A 24,328-nucleotide genomic window follows, 5' to 3' on the forward strand; every position below is an offset into this window, starting at 1 on the left:
CTGACAAAAAGCTTTTGTGTTTCAGGGCCAACATTCTCTTTCAGGTACAAATGGAGATTTCCTTCCTGTGTCTACTTCTCAAAAAACAGCCAGCTCAAAATAGTCTTTACTCCAAAAACGCAGATTCTAGGCTAATGGATTCTGCTACCTTGTTCTAGTCTTCTATTTTTGAAATGTTCCTTAAAATGTTCAGGGAAAAAGAAAACCCCACACTGCAGAAAGAGTACAAAGCTGTTGTCAGAAAAAAATCTTGGCTCTGTGACCTGGTGGCTCAATCGGTAAAGAATCCGCCTGCCATGCAGGAGTCCTGGGTTCGATCCCCTGGAGAAGGAAATGGCAACCCCTCCAGTCTTGCCTGGGAAATCCCACGGACAGAGGAGCCTAGTGGGCTACAGTCCATGCGGTTGCAAGAGTACAACACGACTTAGCAACTGAACCTGTGACTCTTCAGTGGAGGCTGTGGAAGGAGAGGAAATCTCAGGACAGAACACAGAGAATACTGGTCTAGGAATTAAAACACTGTCCTTCAAAAACCAGGTCGGCCACCTGCGGGCCACATAGCCCCAGGCCCCTCTTGGGCCCTCCTGCACCTCCAGGTCCTTACCTGCCTTGCCCCTCGGAGGAATCCTGGGACAACTAAATGAGTTACAACAGCTCAGAGTGCTCTGAAACTAGCATCAAAACAAATGTACGATCACTTGTACAGAACAAATGTACAGAACTTCCAGAAAGAGACCTATTGTATTCTTAACAGCAGAGGCTGGTTTCCCAAAGAGCTTGGACAACTCGTCACTGCTCACAGGTGATCATAGCAGAACAAGAACTCTTGAGAAAAAGGCATTCATAAAAGCTCACTCTTATGGACAGTAATGAAAAGTATCAGTTCTAGCCAGATTTTTGAAATCTGATCCATTATAAATGCAGTCTTGTAAAAATGAGTTACCTACTTCCTGACTTCAAAAAGAAAACAGATTGAGGGGATGCGTGGAATAGGTGATGGAAATTAAATGGTACAATCTTACAGGTGTAAAATAAAAAAGGCAAGAGAATGTAATCTATAGCATAGGAACTACAGTCAATAATATTGGAAAAGCTCTGTATGGTGACAGAGGGTAACTAGACTTAATAGGGTGAGCATTCTGTAACATACAGAAATGTTTAATCACCATGTTATATACATGAAACTAATATAATATTGTAAGTCTACCATTCTGAAATTGAAAAAAAATTTAATTGTTATAATAAAAATTAACATATGCTTTTAAAAAGGAAACAATTGAAAAGCATTCCCCTCATTTAGGCCTCAAGGTCATCACTGCGGATATCGCTAACACCTAATGGCTAGTGCTATGCTCTTAGGAGGGGCTTCCCTGATAGCTCAGTCGGCATGCAATGCAGGAGACTCTGGTTCAATTTCTGGGTCGGGAAGATCCGCTGGAGAAGGGATGGGCTACCCAATCCAGTATTAATGGGCTTCCCTTGTGGCTCAGCTGGTAAAGAATCCACCTGCAGTGCGGGAGACCTGCGTTTGATCCCTGGGTTGGGAAGATCCCCTGGAGAATGGAAAGGCTATCCACTCCAGTATTCTGGCCTGGAGAATTCCATGGACTGTATAGGCGTGCTGGGAATTCATGGGGTCGCAGAGTCGGATATGACTTTCATGATACTCTTAAGAACCCACAGGACGCACACAGCAGGTCTGCTCTGCAGGTTCCTGTCTTGCTTTGCTCAAGGTCCCCTCCCTCCTCTCTCCTGCTGTGTGGTCCTCAGGGGTTACTCCAGGCCCACAGTTTCTTTGCCACCAGCAGCCACTCCTCAGCCTCCTGGGTGGAGCAGAAGTGAGGGACACATGGAAGGAGGGTTGGGAAATAAATGCAAAGATCACTCAGCTCTTGGGGAACCAACCCTGAGTTGAGGCACAAAGCCCACTGTGGAACGCAGAGGGTTCTGTTTACTTCCTGCCCATCAGCTGAGCTCCAAAGTGAAAGCGTACACAAATATGTGCGTGTTCCTACAGCTTCCACCTAACACAGAGACAACCAGCAAAAATGGCCTTGAACAAAGACCAAGTGACAGGACAAGGCCAGGCCATTTCTCAGGTTCCCAGAAAGAGTACATAAACCCTGGCCACTCCTCCCCTCTCAGAGGAAGGGACTGCATGAACGACTATGGCTCTCTGAGGTCACCCACTTACACACCAGCAGTGGAGACTTCACCTTTCAGAGCGAAGCCCTGATGACCTGGGAAGATGGTCTCCGTGTCTCTGGTCCAGGCAGAGGTTTCAGGCTCCTCCTTTCCACCCTGAGGGCCCTGGGCAGGCAGAGACCTGTCCTCCCCACCTGCGGTCCCCAAGAAGGTACACACAGAGGCCAGGCGTGCTGGGAACTCATTGGCTGTTCTGTTCTGTTCTAATTAGCATCAGCCTGCAAGAGCTCCTCGAACCCTTAAGGTCACTCCTAATACTTACAGGAGAGAAGTTTTCATGGTTTTGAAATCCTAACCCTAAATGCCTCACCCTGGACTGGCATCACCCTGCCTCTTCACTAGTGCTGCTGCCGGTAGTTCAAGGGAAGGCCCTGCCTGTGTTGTGGCTGATCAGAGCACACTGCGTGGGAATCATGGATGATCCATGCAGCATTCTGTGCACCAGATGAACCAAAAGAGGGCTGCAGGTCACACAGAAAACATGTTTGCATTTTAGAGAATCCTGGGCTGAGTTTAGATCTTCCAGCATCTAACAAAGACCAGCAAGCAGCATAGATAGATCAAAAAATGGAAAGCTGATTCATAAAATCAATTATTTAACTAATGTTCATTGTACTTTTCTCAGTAGCTTTAATCACTTAAAATCCAAAAGAGTACCTGGAAATGAGTTCTAAAATCAGATCCTTACTAGCTTCGTTGTAAGAAATGTTTTCTGATTTCTCCAAAACAGCAGTGTGTCAAAAGGCAAGTCAAGGAAAAGAGGAGTGTTTGCGCTGGATTTCAAACTTTTTTTGACTGCCAACAACAACAACAACAAAAATTCAAGGTTTACTTCTTGAGCTTCAGTGGCCCTGAATTCCAATGCATCAGAACTAAGAGTTCTACCAGTTCTACCAGTGTCCTAAGGACACAAATTTGGAGTTAGCACTGTATGCCAGTCACCTAGGAATATAGGAACAGTCACCAAGGGGATACAGGCCACTGTCTAGTTTTATGCTTTAAACCACCAAGGTCGCAACACAGCAAGATCAAGAAACCTCCCTCCTGGGAGAAAGCCCAGTTTCACCTGATTAATCTGCTACCCTCCCAGGGATTGGCTGGTTCCCACCCTAAGACCTCAGGCCTAGGACACACCCTCCATGTGGGAAAGTGTATTCAGCCCTGAGCACAGGAGAACTGCTCCACACTCCGGTAACTGATCCGGGGTTCTCACCTTCACTGAACAGATGCATTCCCAGGTTTACCGGGATGTCAGCTTTCAGCAAGCAACTTGGCACATGTACTAAAAAATCAATATAGAAGATCCCACCTCTGTGCGGATTATCAACGTCCTAACATAGCCACTATCCATGACCTACCGCCTTTCCCCTGGTCCAACTCAAGGAGCCGATCTGGAATGATTTCGTAACAGCGTGGATGGATGTTTAGAACTTAAGTCATCAGAATAGTCACAAGCTCATTCAGTTGTAGCAAAGGCCAACCCACCTTTGGTCATCAAGAATTACACCTCCCAGGACCACCCAGTCACCTGGGAGCTGACAGATTCTCTGTCTCTCCAGTTGTGAGGGGTGGACTTTACCTACCCAATTGCCCACTGCCCACAGTGCCCTTCAGTACAACACACCCTTTAAACAAGAGCCACACCGCCCACCTGCCACCTTGCCCATCGCCTCACCCCAACACGATGGACTGAGGACAACTCACACCTTCTCCACCTAAAACACTTCCACCCCTCCTGCCCTCACACACTCACAGGCCGCCCGTGTCCCTAAGGCAGTGCCAAGGGACCACGGAGAGCATGAGCCACCCAGGGGGGTCTGCAGCAGACCCCCAGCAGGCTCAGCCAGAACAGGGGGCTGACGGCACTGTGTCCCCAGGTAGACTGTCTCACTGGGGGATCTTGACGCAGGATCTTCAGGGTCACGGAAGTCACTGACCTAATGGCTTTCTACTCTGGTTTGCCCTGCACATCCCTTCCACCACCCTCTGCCAATGCCAGGCTACCAGGATCCCCCTTCAACCAGCAGACCAGCCCCACAGTCACAGACAGAAAAGAGCCTGGACGGTGCACAGAATTCATGGTGAAGCTGGAGCTCCTCCCCACAGTGGGGATCTGACCTGGGTGACCGGGCCCACGGGGAGGGGGCACCCTCCTCGGGAAGAGGGTGCTCTTGGAAGCTCTGGCAGCTCCTGCCAAGATACAGGGCCCTGGGTTCCGTTCCACAGGAAGAGAAGAGACAACAATTCCTTCTTAGGAAACCATTTATCAGATGTGACCTGGGCAAGTTAACAATCATTTGCTGAGTGCCTGTAAAATGTCTTCTAGGCTCAAGGCTTCCCAAGTGGCTCAGTGGTAAAGAATCTGCCTGTAATGCAAGAGATGTGGGTTCAACTCCTGGGTCAGGAAGATCCCCGGAGAAGGAAATGGCAACTCACTCTAGTACTCTTGCCTGGAGAATTCCATGGACACAGGCGCCTGGCGGGCTACTAGGCCAAAGTTTCCCAAAGAGTCAGACATGACTCAGCAACTGAGTGCACACGCATGCCTTCTGGGCTCGGATCCAAGTTTACTTCCTCAAAACCACAGGGTACACATTCTTTGAGGTTGTAGATCTTCTTTCGATCAAGGACCACTCTTAGCATTCATACTGAACACCAAGAACACTCTAACATGGCATAAAATTCTCCTTTTCAGTGTTATCCTTCCATAACACTGTTTTAATCAGTTAAAAGGAAAATAATAATCCCCAGAGGTCCAGTAGTTTAAGCATCTGTCTATTCTAAAGATACATCAAGCACTGAGCTACATCACAGACAAGTTTTCATAGACACATTGTATCCTCTGACCTCTCTCCCCACAGGTCTCATCCATCTCAGTACTGAACTACATACCCCGAAAAGCAATGCACTGTATGTAAAAGCTTTTACCTCAATTAATGTAAAAATTCCCAAAACTACATAGGATTTCCAGTAACACTTTATGATTGCTTTTGTTAAAGAAGGCTCCCGTGCATCTTTCTCAGCTCTCAAAACCTCTTGATCCCAGTACCTGTGATGAGAAACAAACACAATAAAGAACAAGCGTCCACCACAGGGAAAATAGGGGAGGGGCGGAGTGGAAGACAAGCCTTTACCACAGGGCGCTCTGTGGCTGCCCCACGGATGCGGGCAAGTTGCTCACAGGGCTCCTGAAAGATGAGTGGTACAGACTGAAGCACCAGAAAACCACACCTTGAGGGGAGAGCGCCAGTCTTGGGAAACAAGTTCCTGCCAAGTTTTGCTGGATTCTCAGCACCATGAGCAGCTCAAGAGGGCAGACACCCTCCCCTCCAGGGACCCCACCTCCAGGGACAGAGATCGGCCTGCAGGGCCATGACTGCGGACTCCCTCCAAGTCCACAAATGCACAGGGATCAGCCCTTCAATGTGGGGTAAGCTCAGGGTCAGCCTGAGGGGGTGAGTGTGCAGTGTCAGGAGAGGAGGCTCAGAAGAACCCAGAGGAAGGCAAAGCATCCCCAAACCTTTAGCCTCACATGAAAATTCTCACTCTTCTTCCCCTTCTCCCTGCTGTCTGTGCTCACCCTTGCAGCTCTTCTCCAAGGTGCTGGGAGCGATCTTCTGGAAGCACTGAGTACATGTCATCTTCTTCTAATCTCCGTTTGTGACCAATTTTAAACAAGGGGTTTAGCCACCTGTGAAAAATTAAGAGAAACGGAGAATGACATATATCCAAACTACACATCTTTGTCTAATCAGAATCCTACTCTGACAGGCTTTGTTGTTTGTTTGTTTTTAAAAAGAGGTCTACAGAAATAGGTTCCCAGGTGGCTCAGAATCCACCTGCAATGCAGGACTCAGGTTTGATTTCTAGGTCGGGAAGATCCCCTGGAGAAGGGAATCCTGACAGAATACCTACTCCAGTATTCTTGCCTGGAGAATTCCATGGACAGAGGAGTCTGATGGGCTACATACAGTCCATGGGGTGTCACAAAAAGTCAGACACAAGTGAAAGACTAACACTTTCACCTTCAATTTTAAATATATAGAAATATGGGGCAAAACACAGACACATATATACATAGTCCCTAACTCTACACGGTGAGAGACCCTGGAAGCAATGACACACTGGTACCAAAAATCATTCAAGGCCCCAGATCTTGGTGTTCTGGTTTTTTAACATACATTATTACAATTGTTCTTTTCTGATACGAACTTCTAAGGACAACTCTCAGCAACTTTCAAATATCTGTCACATTATTAGCAATAAGAGTCACCATGTTGAATGTCTCCATGACTTATTTACACCTGAAGTCTGTGCCTCTTGGGCCCCCTCACCCAGACCTTTGCTTTTTAATATTCTTTCTAAGAGGAACCAGGGATCCCTGAAGCAATGGCTGATTCCAATGTTGCTGCAATAGGTACTGTTAGTCGCTCAGTCATGTCTAATATTTGTGACCCTATAGACTGTAGTCCACCAGGCTCCTCTGTCCATGGGATTCTCCAGGGAGAATACTGGAGTGGGTTGCCATTCCCTTCTCCAGGGAATCTTCCCAACCCAGGGGTCAAACCTGAGTCTCTTGCATTGGCAGGTGGATTCTTTACCACTGAGCCACCAGGGAAGTACTAAAATATTAGCAGCTGACGATATGTATTAGCAGCTGACAATTAGCTTTTTTTGATCATAATGCAAGCGCCTGACATTATGCTTTAGAGACACCCACTTTGGAGACTTCAACTGGAATAAACACAGGCCACCTACACAACTAGATAAGGAGCCAGGCCACCCCACTCCTTAAGTTCCCTTTTTCAGAAAGCTCTGATTGACCTGCTAACAGACCATCTTATTTCTGATAACAGACTGCTTATTTCTCCATTCCTGTACTTTAATTCTCATTCATGTCTTTAATTACCAGCAGATAGTGACTGGAAACCCCAGGTACCCAGCCATTGACCCCAACAAGACAGAAGCACAGGTCCAGGTTCGCTCATGATCCATCTCGCTCTCTCCCTAGGACCTTGCTGTGTGGCCCCAGGCATGCCTTGTACCCTCCAGGACATGTGCATAATAAACTCTGCCATTTCAAAGTTCCCTGATGGTCATAATCAAGAACCACAAGGACAAGTCCAGCCACAGCATGGGCTCCAATGGGCAAAATGTCTGTGGGGGCTGCTTTAAGCAGAATGGGCCCAGGTGAGCAAAGCCCCAGGTATTCCCAGCAACAGCATCACTACTGATAGGCTGAGACCAACAAGGATCGAAAGTGTAAGATAAGCCAGGGACAACTTGCCTCATAAAATAAACAGCTCAAGGAATCATAAGGATGTGTCCAAAGAACAAAGAAGCCAGCTTGAGGTACTCTTGCTAGCCAAATCTGGGATATTGGGATATTAAGTAAGGGTCAATGAGTGATAACCCATTAAATAATGAAAAAAATCTATGACTCTTTACTGCTTCATAAATAGGAGAAGGGAAAGCCTGCATTCTAGAACAGAAACAAATATAGAGGGAACAATAGAGTCAGAAAATGGTCAATGGAAGTTAAAACTAGTGTGAAAGTTTAATGTGAATCATGATATTTACATAGTCTCAAATTACCCCTCTACAAATTACTTATTATTGATGGAAAAAAACAGTAACTGTACAAAAGACTAAAAAACCTTATTCAAACCAATTATGCAGCACTTGCATAATTGTCAGATGATAATCACCCATGAAAGCAGAGACCACATTTCTCTTACTTATTGCGTTATTCCTAGAATAATACAGGTAAAGAGATGCTCAAGAATTCTTTGTTGAATAAACGAAATGTCTTTGAATTATCAAAGAAGCCATAAAAAAGACTGAGCTTCAGGTGTTGCTCACCCTGGCCTCCTGGCATTTCTAATGAACCCCAATTCAGGATTCCAGTCCCAGCAGTGGTCCTGAAGACCCCAGGCCTCAACTATGGCCTCACTCCACTCCAGTTAGCTTCTCCATACATAACCCTTAATATCTCTAGGTCTCAATTTCCTTCCAAAACAAAAGTATAGATCTGTGAGCATCACCACTACTTAAGTTTGAAACATGCTTGGCCCTTTAACCTACAGTCATTCCCTATACGGAGAAGGCGATCGCACCCCAACTCCAGTACTCTTGCCTGGAAAATCCCATGGACGGAGGAGCCTGGTAGGCTGCACTCCATGGGGTCACTGAGAGTCGGACACAACTGAGCAACTTCACTTTCACTTCTCACTTTCATGCCTTGGAGAAGGAAATGGCAACCCACTCCAGTGCTCTTCCCTGGAGAATCTCAGGGATGGGGTAGCCTGGTGGGCTGCTGTCTATGGGGTCGCACAGAGTCGGACACGACTAAAGCAACTTAGCAGCAGCAGCAGCATTCCCTACAGAAAATGCTCAGGAAATTAGCACTGGGACATAACCCTGAAAGGCCCTCTTTACAACTCTACTTGCCAGGGGTAAGCGTCTCAACATCACTAATCGTCAGGGAAATGCAAATGAAAATTACAATGAGATGCGACCTCACATATAATAGGATGGCTATTAGAAGGAAAGGAGGGAAGGCGGGGAGGAGAGTGGAATAAAACAATAAGTGTTGGGAAGGATGTGGAGAAACTGGAACCCTTGCACACTGCTGGTGAGAGTGTAAAACAAATAGTGCAGGATTCCACTGACAGGAAGAACTTAAATTCAGGGAGAAACCAAGAGGCCCGATGGTTGCCAGGGGCAGGATGGGAGCGGGTAGTTATTGTTTAATTACACACAAATGTAGGATGAAGAGAGTTCTGGAAACTGTACAACAATGTGAATGTATTTGACACTACTGAACCGTATGCTTTAAAATGGTCAAGATGGCAAACTCTTATGTTGCATGCATTTATCACAATTTTGTTTAATGTAATGATACTGTATCACATTCTGGTTGTAGGAGCTTCAACTAGCCACAGAACTTCTCCACATCGGCCTCCAGCAAATGGGGATAACACCTGGAGGTAACAATACTCGCCTGGGCTGCTGAGGGATCAACTGAAATGGTCAGTGATGCTCTGAACACAACCAAGTCCGGTCAGACAAAGAACAGCCGTCACCACGGCAATGCTCTTGAGTAATTCCCATGTAAGCCCCAGCAAAAAAGAGATGACGGTGCTCAACTAGGCAGATTTCTTTCCCCACAGTTCTTGATTTAAGGACCCTCACCAAGCCCTTCACCACCTCATATCACAGAAAGCCAAGCCAAGCCCTCTGCGTACCATCAAGGGGTGAAGGTTTTCACTCCCATCACAAGGCGTGCTGACTGACAGAAGGCTAAAGTATGTGTCCCCACCTGAACAAAAGAGCTAGAGAGGGAGACCTGAGTCAATTCACACCCTGACTCCAATTTGTCACTGACAGCGTTTGCTCAACAACCCCGTCACTGCCAAGTAAGCCCTCCCTCCAAGCCAGTTCCTCCAAGGGCGGTCCTCCCCTGCAGGATACCCGTTCCTCCCCTCGCACCAACATCTCCACCCAGCAGCAGCAGCATCTCCTCCTCACCTCCCAGAGGGCACACCTCCTTCAGGGCAATGACTACTCACACACTATATGGACTCTCCATGAGCCTCGCGTGCCACGGCACCTGGCACAGACAACACTGGAAGCCATCCAGAATGGCATCAGAACACCCACGCTGCTGGTGAGCTATCTTCAAAACAGGTCATCACCCTGGCTTTCCCCAAGTGGCCCTCAGCCAAATCCAATTAGCCATACTTGAGTGGCAATGCTCAAGCTAGAACCTTCTCTCCTTTCCTCTTTCAGTTCAGTTCCTCAGTCGTGTCCAACTCTTTGTGTGACCCCATGGACTGCAGCATGTCAGGCCTCCCTGTCCATCACCAACTCCCGGAGTTTACTCAAACTCATGTCCATTGAGTCAGCCATCCAACCATCTCATCCTCTGTCGTCCCCTTCTCCTCCCACCTTCAATCTTTCCCAGCATCAGGGTCTTTTCAAATGGGTCAGTTCTTCACATAAGGTAACCAAACAATTGGAGTTTCAGCTTCAACATCAGTCCTTCCAATGAACATTCAGGACTGTTTTCCTTTAAGAGGGACTGGTTAGATCTCCTTGCAGTCCAAGGGACTCTCAAGAGTCTTCTTCAAAATCACAGTTCAAAAGCATCAATTCTTCAGCACTCAGCTTTCTTTATAGTCCAACTCTCACATCCATACATGGCTACTGGAGAAACCATAGCTTTGACTAGACGGACCTTTGTTGGCAAAGTAATGTCTCTGCTTTTCCATATGCTATCTAGGTTGCTCAAAACTTTTCTTCCAAGGAGTAAGCATCTTTTAATTGCATGGCTGCAGTCACCATCTGCAGTGATTTTGGAGCCCCCCAAAATAAAGTCTATCACTGTTTCCACTGTTTCCCCATTTATTTGCCATGAAGTGACAGGACCAGATGCCATGATCTTAGTTTTCTGAATGTTGAGCTCTAAACCAACTTTTTCACTCTCCTCTTCAACTTTCATCAAGAGGCTCTTTAACTTTCTTCTTTAACTTTCCACTTTTCCTAAAACTTGCTCAGAATCCATTTTCTCATCCTTGAACTAAGCTAAGCAATAGTACAGGCTGCGTACCCTCCCTCCCCAAGGTTCTCCAGTTCCCTGCACACCCTGTGTCCTGGGGCCCACCAGGGTCCTCCCAGCCCATGGGGTCGGCAAAACCTTCCTGCCTCACAGCTTCCAGGCCTTTTCTATTTCATCCCTGGCCTTCCTGTCTCCCTTTTCTTGCCACTGACTAATCCATGCCTTTCGCATCTTCATAGTGTCTTTTGTCTTATCACCACATACCTTCCCAACACTTTTTCCCACACTACAACCAACACCAAGAATCTACAACTATCGTGCATGGGTAACTACCCTAATCCCCTTCTCAAAAAAAAAATATATATATATATATTTTTTGACACATTTGGACACAATTCAGTTAACACAGAGAATAAAACAAGGAATCACGAGTAAAATATTACTCACGCTGGCCACCTCCCAAGGTTTTGAAGGGCTTAAAACAGTGCTGGTTGGAACTAACAAGTAAGGGACCTCACATCCAGCAGGTGATCAACCTTATCTACTTAGTGCAGCGCGAAAGGCCACCACTAGACACAGGACTCCCGTCATCACCAAAGTCCCCCTGAGCTCCTGAGTGCCTCGCGCTGACTCGCCTCTGAATATCAGGCTTTCAGGGCCTGTTCCAATCAAGCGCTCCCTTCCAAACTATTCAACTTCTCCCCCCATGAGTAATGACAGAGCTTTGGTTCCAAGTTCAAGGTATCCCCGCTGACAGTAGGGAGTATGACTGCCTACCCAAGCAAGCCTTTGATGGCTCTTCATTGGGATTTGAGAAACCACAAAGCACAGAAAAGAAACTACCTTACTTAGGTCAAAGAACCATTCCAGAAGCTGAATTAAATATATATGAACATGAAGTCACATTTTCTTAGTTAAAAGGACGCGCCTAGCCCGAGGGTACAGAACTGAGAGTCATCTTGATGCTTTTCACAGATTGCTCAAAGTGTATTTCACAGATTGCTCAAAGTGTTATTTCTGTAGGAAATAAACATTGGTGCATTTAGCTTAACGTGGGCTCATAGAGCTCACGAAGCTGCACCTCAGGCTTCATCAGTGCTCTGGGTCTGCCCATGCTATGGGCACATTTCCCCTGATATTTTCTCTTCTACCCTACTTCATTACAAAAGAAATGGCAGCTGGTATACCTATAATGACAGAAGCATTACTCACAGTATCCAAAAGGTGAATGTGACCCAAGAGGACAATGATGAAAGAATGTACCAAAATGTGGTACACATTTTGTGGTACGTGACACACACGTACATTAGAGTATTGTTTTGTTCATTAGTAGCCAAGTCTTATCTGACTCCTTTGCTACCTCCTGGACTGCAGCCTGCCAGGCTCCTCTGTCCATGGGATTTCCCATGTAAGAATACTGTGAGTGGGTTACCATTTCCTTCTCCAGGGGATCTTCCTGACCCAGGGATCGAACCCGGGTCGCCTGCATCGGCAGGTATGGATTCTTTACCACTGAGCCACCAGGGAAGCCCCTGTTGGAATATTCCAGAGCCTTGAAAAAAGGAAATTTCAACAACATAGTTGAAACTTGAAGATATTATGCTAAGTGAAATAAGTCATCACACTGAGAACACCGTATGATTCAACTTATATGCCATATCCAAGAGAGTCAAAATGAGAGAGACAGCAGGAATGGTGACCACCAGGGGGTCATGCGAGGGGAATGGGTAGTTGGAGTAATAGGTACATTCCATCGTTACCAATGAAAAGAATCCTGTGGACGTTGATGACAGTTGCACAGGGGTGAAACATCACTGCTGCCACTCAAGGGTACACTTGAAAATGGTTACAGCAGTACATATCATGTTGTATACCTTACCACAGTTTTTTTAAATTGTTTTTAAAAAGAAAGAAATACCAGTTGAAATTGATTAATTTCCGGCTACACTAATGGGTTGCAATGTTATGTCTGAACAACACTGGTGTGGACAGCTGTCTGCTGCGCGCACAATGCCCTTAGGGCCACCATCTCCACAACAGACCGGGGCTCCCTCGAGGGCAGACGGCCTCACAGACGTTTCACATACTCCGTGACCAGCATGGCCCCTGGGACACAGTGAAGCTCAGTGACCACATGGTAACCTCCTCTGAGGGCTTTCGTCCCTCCCCAGCTCACACTCGGCGGCCACTCCAGCTCAGCTGTTTCCCACAGAGTGAGAAGGAAGTGACATGTAGAAGAAGCCAAGTACTTAAACTACAAAGAGCAATGCCCCTCTGGGCGGGCCCACACTCTCAGGAGGGTTCACGGATGCCCTAGGAATACACAAAGCCCCAGAAACATTGGCACATCCTCCCAGGAATTACAGTAACTTGTGGAGCATTTTTAAAAAAAGAAAACCAGACAGGGTGCTCAGGGCTGGTGCACTGGGATGACCCTGAGGGATGGGGTGGGGAGGGAGGTGGGAGGGGGGCTCAGGATGGGGAACACAGGCACAGCCGTGGTGGATTCATGTCAGTGTATGGCAAAAACCACCATAATATTGCAAAGTAATCAGCCTCCAATTAAAATAAATAAATTTTAAAACATAATTTAACAAAGAAAGAAAGAAAACCAATACTGAATGAAAGGAAAAATTAGCAAAGACATGCTATGACCTTTATAGGTTTTCAACACCCCACCTTGCTCAGTGCCCAGCCACGCTGATTTGTGGTGTTTCCAAGAGCCCGCCTGGCTCCTGACTGCTGTGCCCTTTCCTGGGAATAGACTTTTTCTTACTCATTTTCCCCATGATTACTTAACACCTTTTCTTTCCCAGGTCTCAGGCCAATTGCTGGCTCCACAGAAAGGCCTGGATTGCCTTGTCTACAAAGCAGATCCAGCTTTTCTATTTCCTTCTTCCAGCTTTCTTTTTACCCATTTACTGCAATCTATTTGTTGTTGAGAGAAAAAAATAACACACTTATTTATTTTGTCCCTCTCCTCCCTGGAATAAGAGCTCCACGAGGGCAGGACCCAGCTGATCCCTGGCAATTCACTGGGCCTGGCACCGAGTGGGTCACTCAGAACTCGGCAGAGTAAATGAATGGATGAGAAACAGCCGCGAAGAGCACTCACACACACTCTCTACATCTCTTGATGAGAGGGGAATGTGTAGGTCTGCTGAGGCCAGTTTAACCATTCAAGTGCCCTCAACCCACTCAAGTAAGTCATTTACTGTTGAACAAATTATGCATTTTAAAGCACTTTTAGCTGTGGCGAATTATTAACCACTGGTTAATGTTCCCTGCAGCTTCTGCCAGCCCTGATTACTGGAGGCTTTTGTGGCCCAGCCTGGGCAGGGCTGGTGAGGCAAGGGGGGCTACAGAAACATGGAGACCTGGGTCAGCGAGTCCAAGAGCAGGGGCTGGAGTGAGGGACAGGTGAGAGGCACGCAGAAAGATCTCACAGTAGGGTAAAGAATCCAACAGCAATGCTGGAGACCTTGGTTTGATCCCTGTGTCAGGAAGATCCCCAAAGGAGGAGACGGCAACCCACTCCAGTATTCTTGCTTGGCAAATCCCATGGACACAGGAGGCTGGTGGGCTAAATAATCCATGGGTTTGCAAGAGTCGAACACAACTAGGCAGCTAAACCACCCACCTCACTAGAACCGTTTCCTCTAAGGCAAGGAGTTCTCCAGTTCAGCAATGCTGACCTCTCAGGCTCCATGGTTCTTTGTTGTGGGAGGCGTTTCTGTGCTTTGTAGGAGGGTGAGCACTATCCCAGGACTATTTCCTCCAGATGCCAGTAGTATCTCCTCACCCCAAACTGTGACAACCTACAGTGACAAGGCCTGGGTAGCAAAATCTGGATCAGAACGACTGTCCCAGCCTGTCTTTCTGGAAAAGGGGTACAACTTTTCTTCAACGGTTGGCCCCAGAGAGTAGCCACAGGATACTGGCAGGAGGCCCTTAGCCAACAAATCAAAGATTATGATATAAACATATCACTATTAGTGGTGGCTCAGATGATAAAGAATCAGCCTGCAATGAAGGAGACTGGAGTTCGATCCCGGGGTAGAGAAGATCCTCTGGAGAAGGAAATGACAACCCACTCCGGTATTCTTCCCTGGAAAATTCCATGGACAGAGGAGCCTGGTGGGCTACAGTCCATAGGGCTGCAAAGAGTTGGACAGGACTGAGCAACTAACACTTTCAATTGTCCTCCAGCAGTTAAGCCTGGGGAACAAGGGATCAACATTAACATATCATTAAGATATGAAGCGGCAAGTGAGGTTTTGAGCACACAGAATCTGCTTCTTGGCTTTTGCAGCAGGGATAAAAGGATCAATCCCCCAGCTTACACATCTTCTGTACAGAACAGGTTCTCAAACTGTGGTCCCCAGAGTAGCAAGATTAGCATCCTGTAACTCCTCATTAGAAAAACAAATTCTCAGTCCCAACCCTGACCTACGCTGAGTAAGGCTCAGCCATCCATACTATACCAAGCCTTCCAGATGATGCTGATGGTGGCTCAAGTTTGAGACCCTGCCATAGAGTGTGCTTTGACACACTTCTGGTATTTATACCAACAGTCCCAACCACAGTGAAGTGAAAATCGCAAGCTCAGACTGGGTTATTTTTAAATAAAGACCAACAGGTATCCAGAACCCCATCCCAAATGAATGAATCAGAGTGAGCCAAGATGGAACTCAACGAGTGGTCTTCTTAAACACCCCACTAGACAGTTCTAGTCATCAGCCAGGTCTGGGAACCATTTGCTAGAGCAAGGTTAGGGAATCTTTCCAGGAGAACAAAGCTTGAGTCGAGTCCAGAAGAATCACTTGGCATTCACTAAGGAGAGGACAAGAAAAGAAGCTTTCCAGAAAAATAAAACCAATGAAAAGTATTTGCATGGAGTATAACAGGATGAAGGGAGGTGAAGTCATTACTGCTCTTTTGGCTTCAACCGATAACAAATCTGAGGTTCTATGGGGTTTTGGGGTTTTGTGTTTTTTTTTTTAACCACACTGCATGGCATGTGGGATAGCTTAGTTCCCTGACCAGAGACCACACCCATGCCCCCTGCATTTGAAGCTTAGCGTCTTAACCACTAGACTGCCGTGAAGTCCCCTCTTTGTGCATGCATGCTACATCACTTCAGTTGTTTATGATTCTGTGTGACCCTATGTATTGTCGCCTGCCAGACTCCTCTGTCTATGGGATTCCCCAGGCAAGAATACTGGATTGGGTTGCCATGCCCTTCTCCAGGAAATCTTCCCTACCCAAGAATAGAACCCAGGTCTCCTGCACTGCAGACAGATTCTTTACCAGCTGAGCCACAAGGAAAAGTAACAGGAAACTGTGCAATCTTTTAAGCCATTCTGTAGACTCTCCTTGCTTCTGAAGGCAAGGAGAGTACTTAGGCATTGAATCTGAAATATTAAATAGGTGTGACCAATACAATTACTTCATTAATTCATGTAGATTCACTGAAATAAATTAGATTCAACTTGATGTCGAAGCTTTACTCTCCTCTAGTAACACTAATCTTGGTTGTCCTCTGCTTGGTCCTAATTCTGGAGCTCTACCAGACTACCATAGAGATAACCCAGGTGAATCAACAATCAGTTTAAAATTCAACATCCTATTACTAGTTAACCCTAGGAAGTCAAATCAATTAAAAAATACTGCAACTTATTTTATTATCCTATGTAATGTAAACTGAAATAGTAACTCTATATCAAATTAATTTCTTTTTTTAAACATTAGTTTGGTTGTAGTGGGTCTTCATTGCTACACACCGGCTTTCCCTAGTTGTGGCCTGCGGGGGCTACTTTTCACTGTGTACCTGGGCCTCTCTGGTGGCACAGCACAGGCTCCAGGCACATGGGTTTCAATAGATGCCACACTGGCTCAAGAGTTGTGGCACCTGAGCCTCGTTGCTCCATGGCATGTAGATGGAATCGTGTCAAACCAGGGATCGAACCCATGTCCCCAACAGTGGCAGATGGAGTCTTAACTGCTGGACCACCAGAAGCCCTCAAATTAATTCTTAATTAAATTCCTTAAGATCAGCATGCCAGTGATATGTTAAAAACTCTGTAATATATGTTCTATACAATAATGTATAAAAAACTATATCCATGAGCACCTCTGCTCACCAGCAAAAGACACATTATGTTCATTCTCATTCAAACAAAATGTAAGAAATAGATGGCTCATTGAACTGTTAGTAATGACGCAAACAGCTAACAAAAGAGGGAAAAAATACAGGTAGAGAAGTAATAAATACACATAGTTTTACAAGAGTAAAAAGTTCAACTTCTACTTTTTCAATTTTTTGCTTTCTACTTTTTCAATGACTGAAGACAATACTATTATATCAGGTTTGTAGGACAGACCAAAAAAAAAAAAAAAATCAACTGCATTACTGTATGCTAATGACATTGCAGAGGGGAGTGGCTTCAGCTGATAAATTATTTAATACACGAAGAAACCTGGTAAACACCATCTTAATCAAGTGACAAAAGTTACCATCCAGAAATGAGGCAAGTGGATAGCAGGTGCATAAGATTTACTGAGTACTGTATTCTCAGTATTCTTGCTATGAAGAAATATCAGACAAACCCAAATTGAAGAACAGTCTACACCATAATGGTCTGTATTCTTCAAAAATGTCAAGGACATGAGCGACTGGAGTTATTCCATATTGAAGTACACTAAAGAGATATGACAACTAAATACAACACAGGAACCTGGGCCTAAAACAGTGTATATGGGTAAACCGGTTATGTGTGCAGTCAGAGGGATACTACAGAAAAGCATCAAATCACAAAGAGGGCAAGAGAAAGCAATTAACAAACTAGCAACAGTAAGCCCACATCTATAAATAATTCCTATAAATGTAAATAGACTAAATTCTCCAATCAAAAGACCGACTACCTGAACGGATAAAAAACAAGACCCATCCTTATGTTGTCTGTAAGAGTCAGTTCAGCTTACACAACCTAAAAGTTTAAGAATGGAAAAAGATATTTTATGCAAACAGAAACCAAAAAAAAAGCAGAGTAGCTGTACTTACATCAAACAAACAAAAAACTTGATTAAAAAACAGGTGAAGGATCTGAATAGACATTTTTTCAAAGAAAGTAAAAAGATGGCCAACAGACCCATGAAAAGATGCTTAATATCACCAATCTCTAGGAAAATACAAATCAAAACCACTTTGAGATATCACCTCACACTGATTAGAATGGCTGTCACCAAAATAGACGAGAAGTGTTAGAGAGTATATAAAGAAAAGGGAACCCTCATACGCTGTTGGTGGGAATGTAAAGTGGTGTAGCCACTATGGAAAATAGTATGCAGGTTCCGCAAAAAGTTAAAAATAGAGAACTACCATACAGGCCAGCAATTCTACTTTGGGGTGAACATCCAAAGAAATGAAATCTTTATGTCAAAGAGATACCTATACTCCCATGCTCACTGCAGCATTAGCCACAACACTCAAGGCAAGGAAACAACCTACACGTCCAGTGACGAATGGATAAAGAAACTGTGACACTAATATAGATGTACAGGCATGCATGCATATGTGCGCACACATACACACACTCACTCCAACACATATAAAAACAATGGAATATTATTCAGCCTTAAAAAAGGAATCTTGTTATTTGTGACAACATGGATGTACCTAGAAGGCATTATGTTTTCTTTGTGAATTAAGTCAGAGAAAGACAAATACTGCATGCAGAATCTTTTTTTTTAAGTCAAACTTAAAGAAACAAAAGAAAAGTGGTTGCCAGGGGCTTGGAGGAAGGCTGGGAATAAAAAGGGAAAGCTGGTAAAAGTATACATACTTTCAAGTTCTAAGATGAATAAGGTCTGAGAGTAATATAAAACATGGTGAATGCAGTTGCTAACAGTGGACTGTACAACTGAAATTTGCTAAGAAAGTAGAAATAACATGTTTTCACCCAAAAAAGGTAACCATGGGGTGATGGATGTATCAATATTAGTTAACTTGATGGAATCTTTCCACAATGCATACATTTATCAACTCAAACTGTAAAGCAAATATCTTACAATTTTGTCAAGTTACTTCAATAAAGCTAAAAAAAAAAAAAAAAAAAAGACTGTGACTGCTACTTGTCCTCATTCCTCTAAGTCCATGGAATTTTCCAAGTAACATTAGTGTAAACTCTGATGATTTTTGCTAACAAGGTGACTCATGCCTGGGCCCCTAAAGGTTATGCTAACAGATGACTCAAGATGAGGGCTCGCCATACCAGCAAGACCAACCATGGGATTAGAAGGCTGCACCTGTGAGTGACATGCTTTCAGTCTGACAGTCATAGAGGGGGTCTGAAGACAAGATCAATCACATAGCCAGTGGTCCATTTCGTGATGCATACATAATGAATCCCCAATAGAAACTCTGGATTCCAAATCTCAGAGGCGATTTCCTGGTTGGCCATACTCTGAGTATCATGACACACTGAAGGTGCTGGGAGGGTGACACGACCTGTTTCCAGCGGGGTAAGACAAAGAAGCCTAGAGACTGGGACCCTCTCAAACCTCAGCCTTCCAATTTGAATCTGTTTGCCATAACAAAACAGTGTTCGGTTGTTTCGATGAATTAATGAAAAGGGGGGGGTGGGAACCCCTAAATTTGTAGCCAGTTGGTGAAAAGTGAGGGTGTCCTGGGGACCTTGGGACTGAGAGCTGGTTTCTGAAGAGAGGGCAGTCTTGTGGAGGACCATGCCCTTCACCTGTGAGGATTGGGTCAGTTCCAGGGAGTTGGTGCCAGACTTCAGCATAAGGGGTACTCTTCCCTAGAGCTTATGATCCCACATTATAGCTCACACCTCAAGAAATGTTCTGCTGGCCAAGAGGTCCGCTTACCAACTGGCTCCCCCTGCTTTGACCACCTCTTTCTCCCACAACCTCCCTATCCTTCCCTCAGCTGACACACAACTGCATTCCTAGACCTATTTCTGTCACTATGAACACTTCTGCCAGCTCTGAAGGGAAGAGACTAGGAATGTTTCAAGAGCTCCCTCCTCTTGCCTGGTGGCCACACGCTCTCAGATAGACTTCCCACATTTTAATCTACGATGAAATCACCTGAGAAGCTTCTTCAACATAAACACAGACCCCATTCACTGGAGTTCCGACTCCCCAGATCTGGGGTGGAGATGAAGAATCTGCATTTTAAGCAAGCATTCCTCGTGGATTTGGTCATGAACCACACGGAGAACTGTCTTTCTAGAAAAGATGGGTGGTGGTAAATGATTATTAGATCATAAGAGGGGAGAGCTAGAACCCTCTTTGGAAAAACCTAGTGCAGTCCATGAGCCCCAGAGAGGAAAACAGGCCCAAGATGCCAAGGTCAGTTAAATGATTGACTAGAAGCAAAAACTCATGCTTTGAGGCACCTGGCCTGAGGAAGCTTACAATGGGTTAAGTCAAAGATCTCTCCCTCACCTTACAATCTACCTGTGGTGGATGCCTGAGGGAAGGATGGGCAGAGGATTCAAAATACCGCCTAGCAGACCAGCTACCGAAAGGGGATGCACAGGGCTCCGTCACCGGTGACCCCTCATGTCTACCAGTCTGGCCACCACTGACCACTAGCTCAGGAGTGGAAGAGGTCTAAGCCTGCACACAGCGGTGGAAATGGACATCAGTAACTGGCAGGAGGTAGGAGAAAAGCTCTCGAGGAACGAATTCCAAGCACCTGGGGCCACACTAGAAAGAAGAAGGTAGGACTTGAGTCAGGGTCACCTGTGAGGAGAAAACTGGGACCCACCTCACTGCTAAGGAGCCCCAGTTATTGAGTCGCTCAGTTGTGTCCGACTCCTTGTGACCCCATGGACTGTAGCCCGCCAGGCTCCTCTGTCCATGGGATTTCCCAGGCAAGAATACTGGAGTGGGTTGTCATTTCCTTCTCCAGGGGATCTTCCTGACCCAGAGATCGAATCCCCAGGCATCATCTCCTGCAATGGCAGGCAGATCCTTTACCACTGAGCCAACAGGAAGCCCAAGGGGCCACGACAGAGAGAGAAACAGTCAACCTGTTCAGCAAACCCAACAGTAACTGGTGCTGAGGAAACATCAGCCTTGCTGGGAGTCAGAATACGAAGGTACCATGCCAGACCCAATTTTATTTTTCCCTCCAAAGTCAACATAGACCCAATTACAAGATTGGCATATTTCAAACTGATCCAATTTTTCTTTAAAACCACCCAGAGAGGTTTCATTAAAACTGTTAATACAAAGCCAGGGTATCCTTTGCCTCAGGCATTTAACTTTTAGACATTACTCCACAGAGCTAAGCTCTGAAGCTTGGGAGAGAAGGCCAGCACCCTCCCTCCCCAGTGCTTAGACCAGCACCTGGGGGCGGAGATATGTATTTTCATCTGTAGTTTCAGGATGAATGGCTTATATGGTTCAGAATTAAAGAATCAGTCCAGATATGATGACTAGACTTGAAATATTTCCTTAGAAAGTAGCCAAATTACAAGTGCCCCAAAACAGATATATTGCTAAAATATGTTAACATCCTAGAATATTTTAGAGCTATTTTAAAAACATAGGATCTGTGTTAGTTACCAAAAGGTGTTGCTATATTAAATTATACTGCATTCCAAAAAGAAGCAGAATGTGAACCCATGGCATGCAGACTAATTAAAACTCAAAAACAAAAACAAATACATTACAGATACATTGATAAATATAGGCTCTGAAGAGTTTGAAGCTGATTTTTCTTTTTGAGGAAAAGGGAAGGGCTTGTGACTGGAATAGAATACTGGAGGGTAGGAAGTGGAGCTGGCAGAACCTTCTTTCATGACCTGGTTAACATACAAGGTATTAAGTTTATAATAATTCTCTAAAGCTATGGCTTTGTTTTTATAATATTCTGTGCCCATTGTATGACACAAAGTAAAAAGAAAAATGTGAAGCGAGATGATATATGTGATAATGTAGCAGGTCTGTATGAGTGTATATAATCATATTGACCCTTTCCTACAAAGACTTGTAAAACAAATGTGTACAGAGACTTATTAAGAAAAGTAGGTTACAGGGCTCTTCCTTTAAAAAGGAAAAGAAACACAGCAACAGTAGGTGTACCATTTGTATTCCGTATACCATTTATATTTGTTTACTAGAGCTGCTACAACAAAACGCCACAGACTATGTGACTTAAAATTATGGAAGCTGCTCACAGTTCTGGAGGCTAAAAGTCCAAGACGAAGGCGCTGGCCGAGTTGGTGTCCTCAGAGGTCTCTCCCCTTGGTTTACAGACGGCCACCCCCTGTGCGTCTTCAGAGGCCCTTTTCCTCTGTGCGTATTCATCACTAGTGCTCAATATTTGTCTTCTTACAAGGACACCAGTCATACTGGATTCGTGCCCACACTAGCATCTTAATTTTCACCTAATCACCTCTTTGAAGGCCCAATGTCCAAACAACAGTCACCTTCTGAGGTCCTGGGCACTAGGGTTTCAACACATAAGTTTTACAGGGACACAGTGCAACCCGTAACAGCATTCTTCACTCATCAGACTTGCCAAAAAAAAAAAAAAAAAGGACAGTTCACGTTTAGGACAGGAAGTGAGTCAGAAGTGAGTTGAATCAAGATTTGCCACGAGGCAGTCTGCCTGCTGACACTCGCAGACGGGTGCTCCCTCTGCTTTGTATATAGGCTTGCCATTTTCCATCATGACAGGCAAGGGAAGACTAGGGGGAAGTCCACATCTTACATCAGTCGGAGATGCTGGGTTATTTCCTCTATAGAAGTGAGTCACCCAACAATAATATTGATGTTATATGAGCTTAGAAATAAAATTAATCTTTTCCTCTCATCAGCAATGAGCATATTTTTTAAAAATCTTTTAGTATAATGAGTTAAGAAAAAAATAAAAGGAGTAACAAAAAGAAAGCTGGGCATCATGTTTACAGCTAACTCCATCCACAGCGTAGCTCAGCGAATCCACTTCTTTGTCCATTTCTGAGTCTGATCCTTCCTTTACTTACTCCTGGTTACATGGTCTGACTCTATTTTCCAGGCCCCCTGCAGCTAGGTGAGACCATGTGATGGGGGAGATAAAAGGGCTGTGTGTGACTCACACACAGGAAACAGACCTTAAAACCATGAGCACACCTTCTCCACGCTCTCCTCTTCCACCCTCAGAACCTGCTTCAGTGAAGCAGAAGACAAGAGGAGCCTGGCCTTGGAAACCTTAAATACAGATTCTGATTCACTAAGCCTGTGGCAGGACCTGAGAATACATTTCGCCCAAGCTCCAGGTGACGGCAATACTGCTGGTCTGCGGAGCCACCCACCGGAGAGGTTCTCAGAGATGGCAGTCCAATGATGAGCAGTAAAAGACATGCCAAAATAGACCCAACCAGAAATAGCCGGCTGGCCTTTCTCTCCTGACCCATGACAGAATTTAACTCAGCCCTATGATTAACTCTGGTCTCAAAGTGCAGCTAGCAAGTGAATTCAGAGACAGCTGCAGACAGATTGCTTTAGAATGTGCAACATGATACCAGTTGGCTGGGTTCTACTAAAAGCAGTATCTGCCACCCTGAGTCCGAGGACAGGGCTGTCAACAGTGAGATCTCCAGAGCACAGAACACGGACAGCTGATCAAGGAGTAGAGGACAAAAGGGGCACACACGGGCCCCACCAGCCACGCCAGTCTCGCACAGAAGTCCGTGTGGAAGTTGTTTACTCTCTGAGACCACAGCTATCGTTAACAGACTGTCTGTATAAAACCTGGGCAAATATTTGCATCACCTCAGCCCTGGACATCCTAGCAGTCTGGGGTTTATAAGACCTGCATATAAATATCACTTTGTCCAAAATTTTGCAAGAAGCAGATGAGAACTTAGCAATAACTCCCACAATAGCTCCAGTTTGCAATGGAACTTCTTCGAGGTTTAAGGTGAAGCTTACTTAACTTCATGTTCCTTTGCAACATGTTCCTTTGCAACAGACATTAAGCCTAAGAGAAACAGGGCACAGAACATGACATGGCTTTGCATGAAACTAAAAGAAGGGAACAGGATTCCCTCAACCTAAAATCACCATTAAACCAAAGCCTGGGTAATATTCAGGAAGCTCCAATGCTTTCCCTCAGCTTTCCCCAAGAACTCTCATCGCAAGCCTCTGCTCACGAAGTCTAAAAAAAAAGCCATCTGAGCTGGCATTCATGGGTGTATATGTACATGCACGCTCAGTCACTTAGTCAGGTCCAACTCTTTGCGACCCCATGGACTGTGTGTAGCCCACCAGACTCCTCTGTCCATGGGATTCTCCAGGCAAGAATACTGGAGTCGGTTTCCATGTCCTCCTGCAGGGGATCTTCCCGACCCAGGAATGGAACCTGTGTCTCCTACATTTGCAGGCAGAGATGCTTTACTACTCACTCAGCTACCTGGGAAGCCCGAATTGGGATGTATGAGAAATCTAAATTATTGGATGACCTCAAAGAGGTGCAGACTGCTTAATATCAGGGACCTGAGACAACATCTCACACTGTTCGTGTACTTAGGAAAAACCTTCCGC

General features: G+C 45.3%; 1 protein-coding gene across 1 annotated transcript in view; it reads right to left on the reverse strand.

Moving 5' to 3' along the window:
- ABCC4 (ATP binding cassette subfamily C member 4) overlaps positions 1 to 24,328 on the reverse strand; it is a 188,147-nt gene that overhangs the window by 147,256 nt on the left and 16,563 nt on the right. Inside the window, exons 2-3 of the mRNA XM_040267343.1 lie at positions 5,786 to 5,896; positions 5,134 to 5,254 (exon numbers count right to left, since the gene is read on the reverse strand). Coding sequence (XP_040123277.1) covers positions 5,134 to 5,254; positions 5,786 to 5,896 — 232 coding nt within the window. The remainder of the gene's footprint in view (positions 1 to 5,133; positions 5,255 to 5,785; positions 5,897 to 24,328) is intronic.

This window comes from Oryx dammah, unplaced genomic scaffold (assembly GCF_014754425.2).
Source record: "Oryx dammah isolate SB20612 unplaced genomic scaffold, SCBI_Odam_1.1 HiC_scaffold_24, whole genome shotgun sequence".
Lineage (NCBI taxonomy): Eukaryota > Metazoa > Chordata > Mammalia > Artiodactyla > Bovidae > Oryx > Oryx dammah.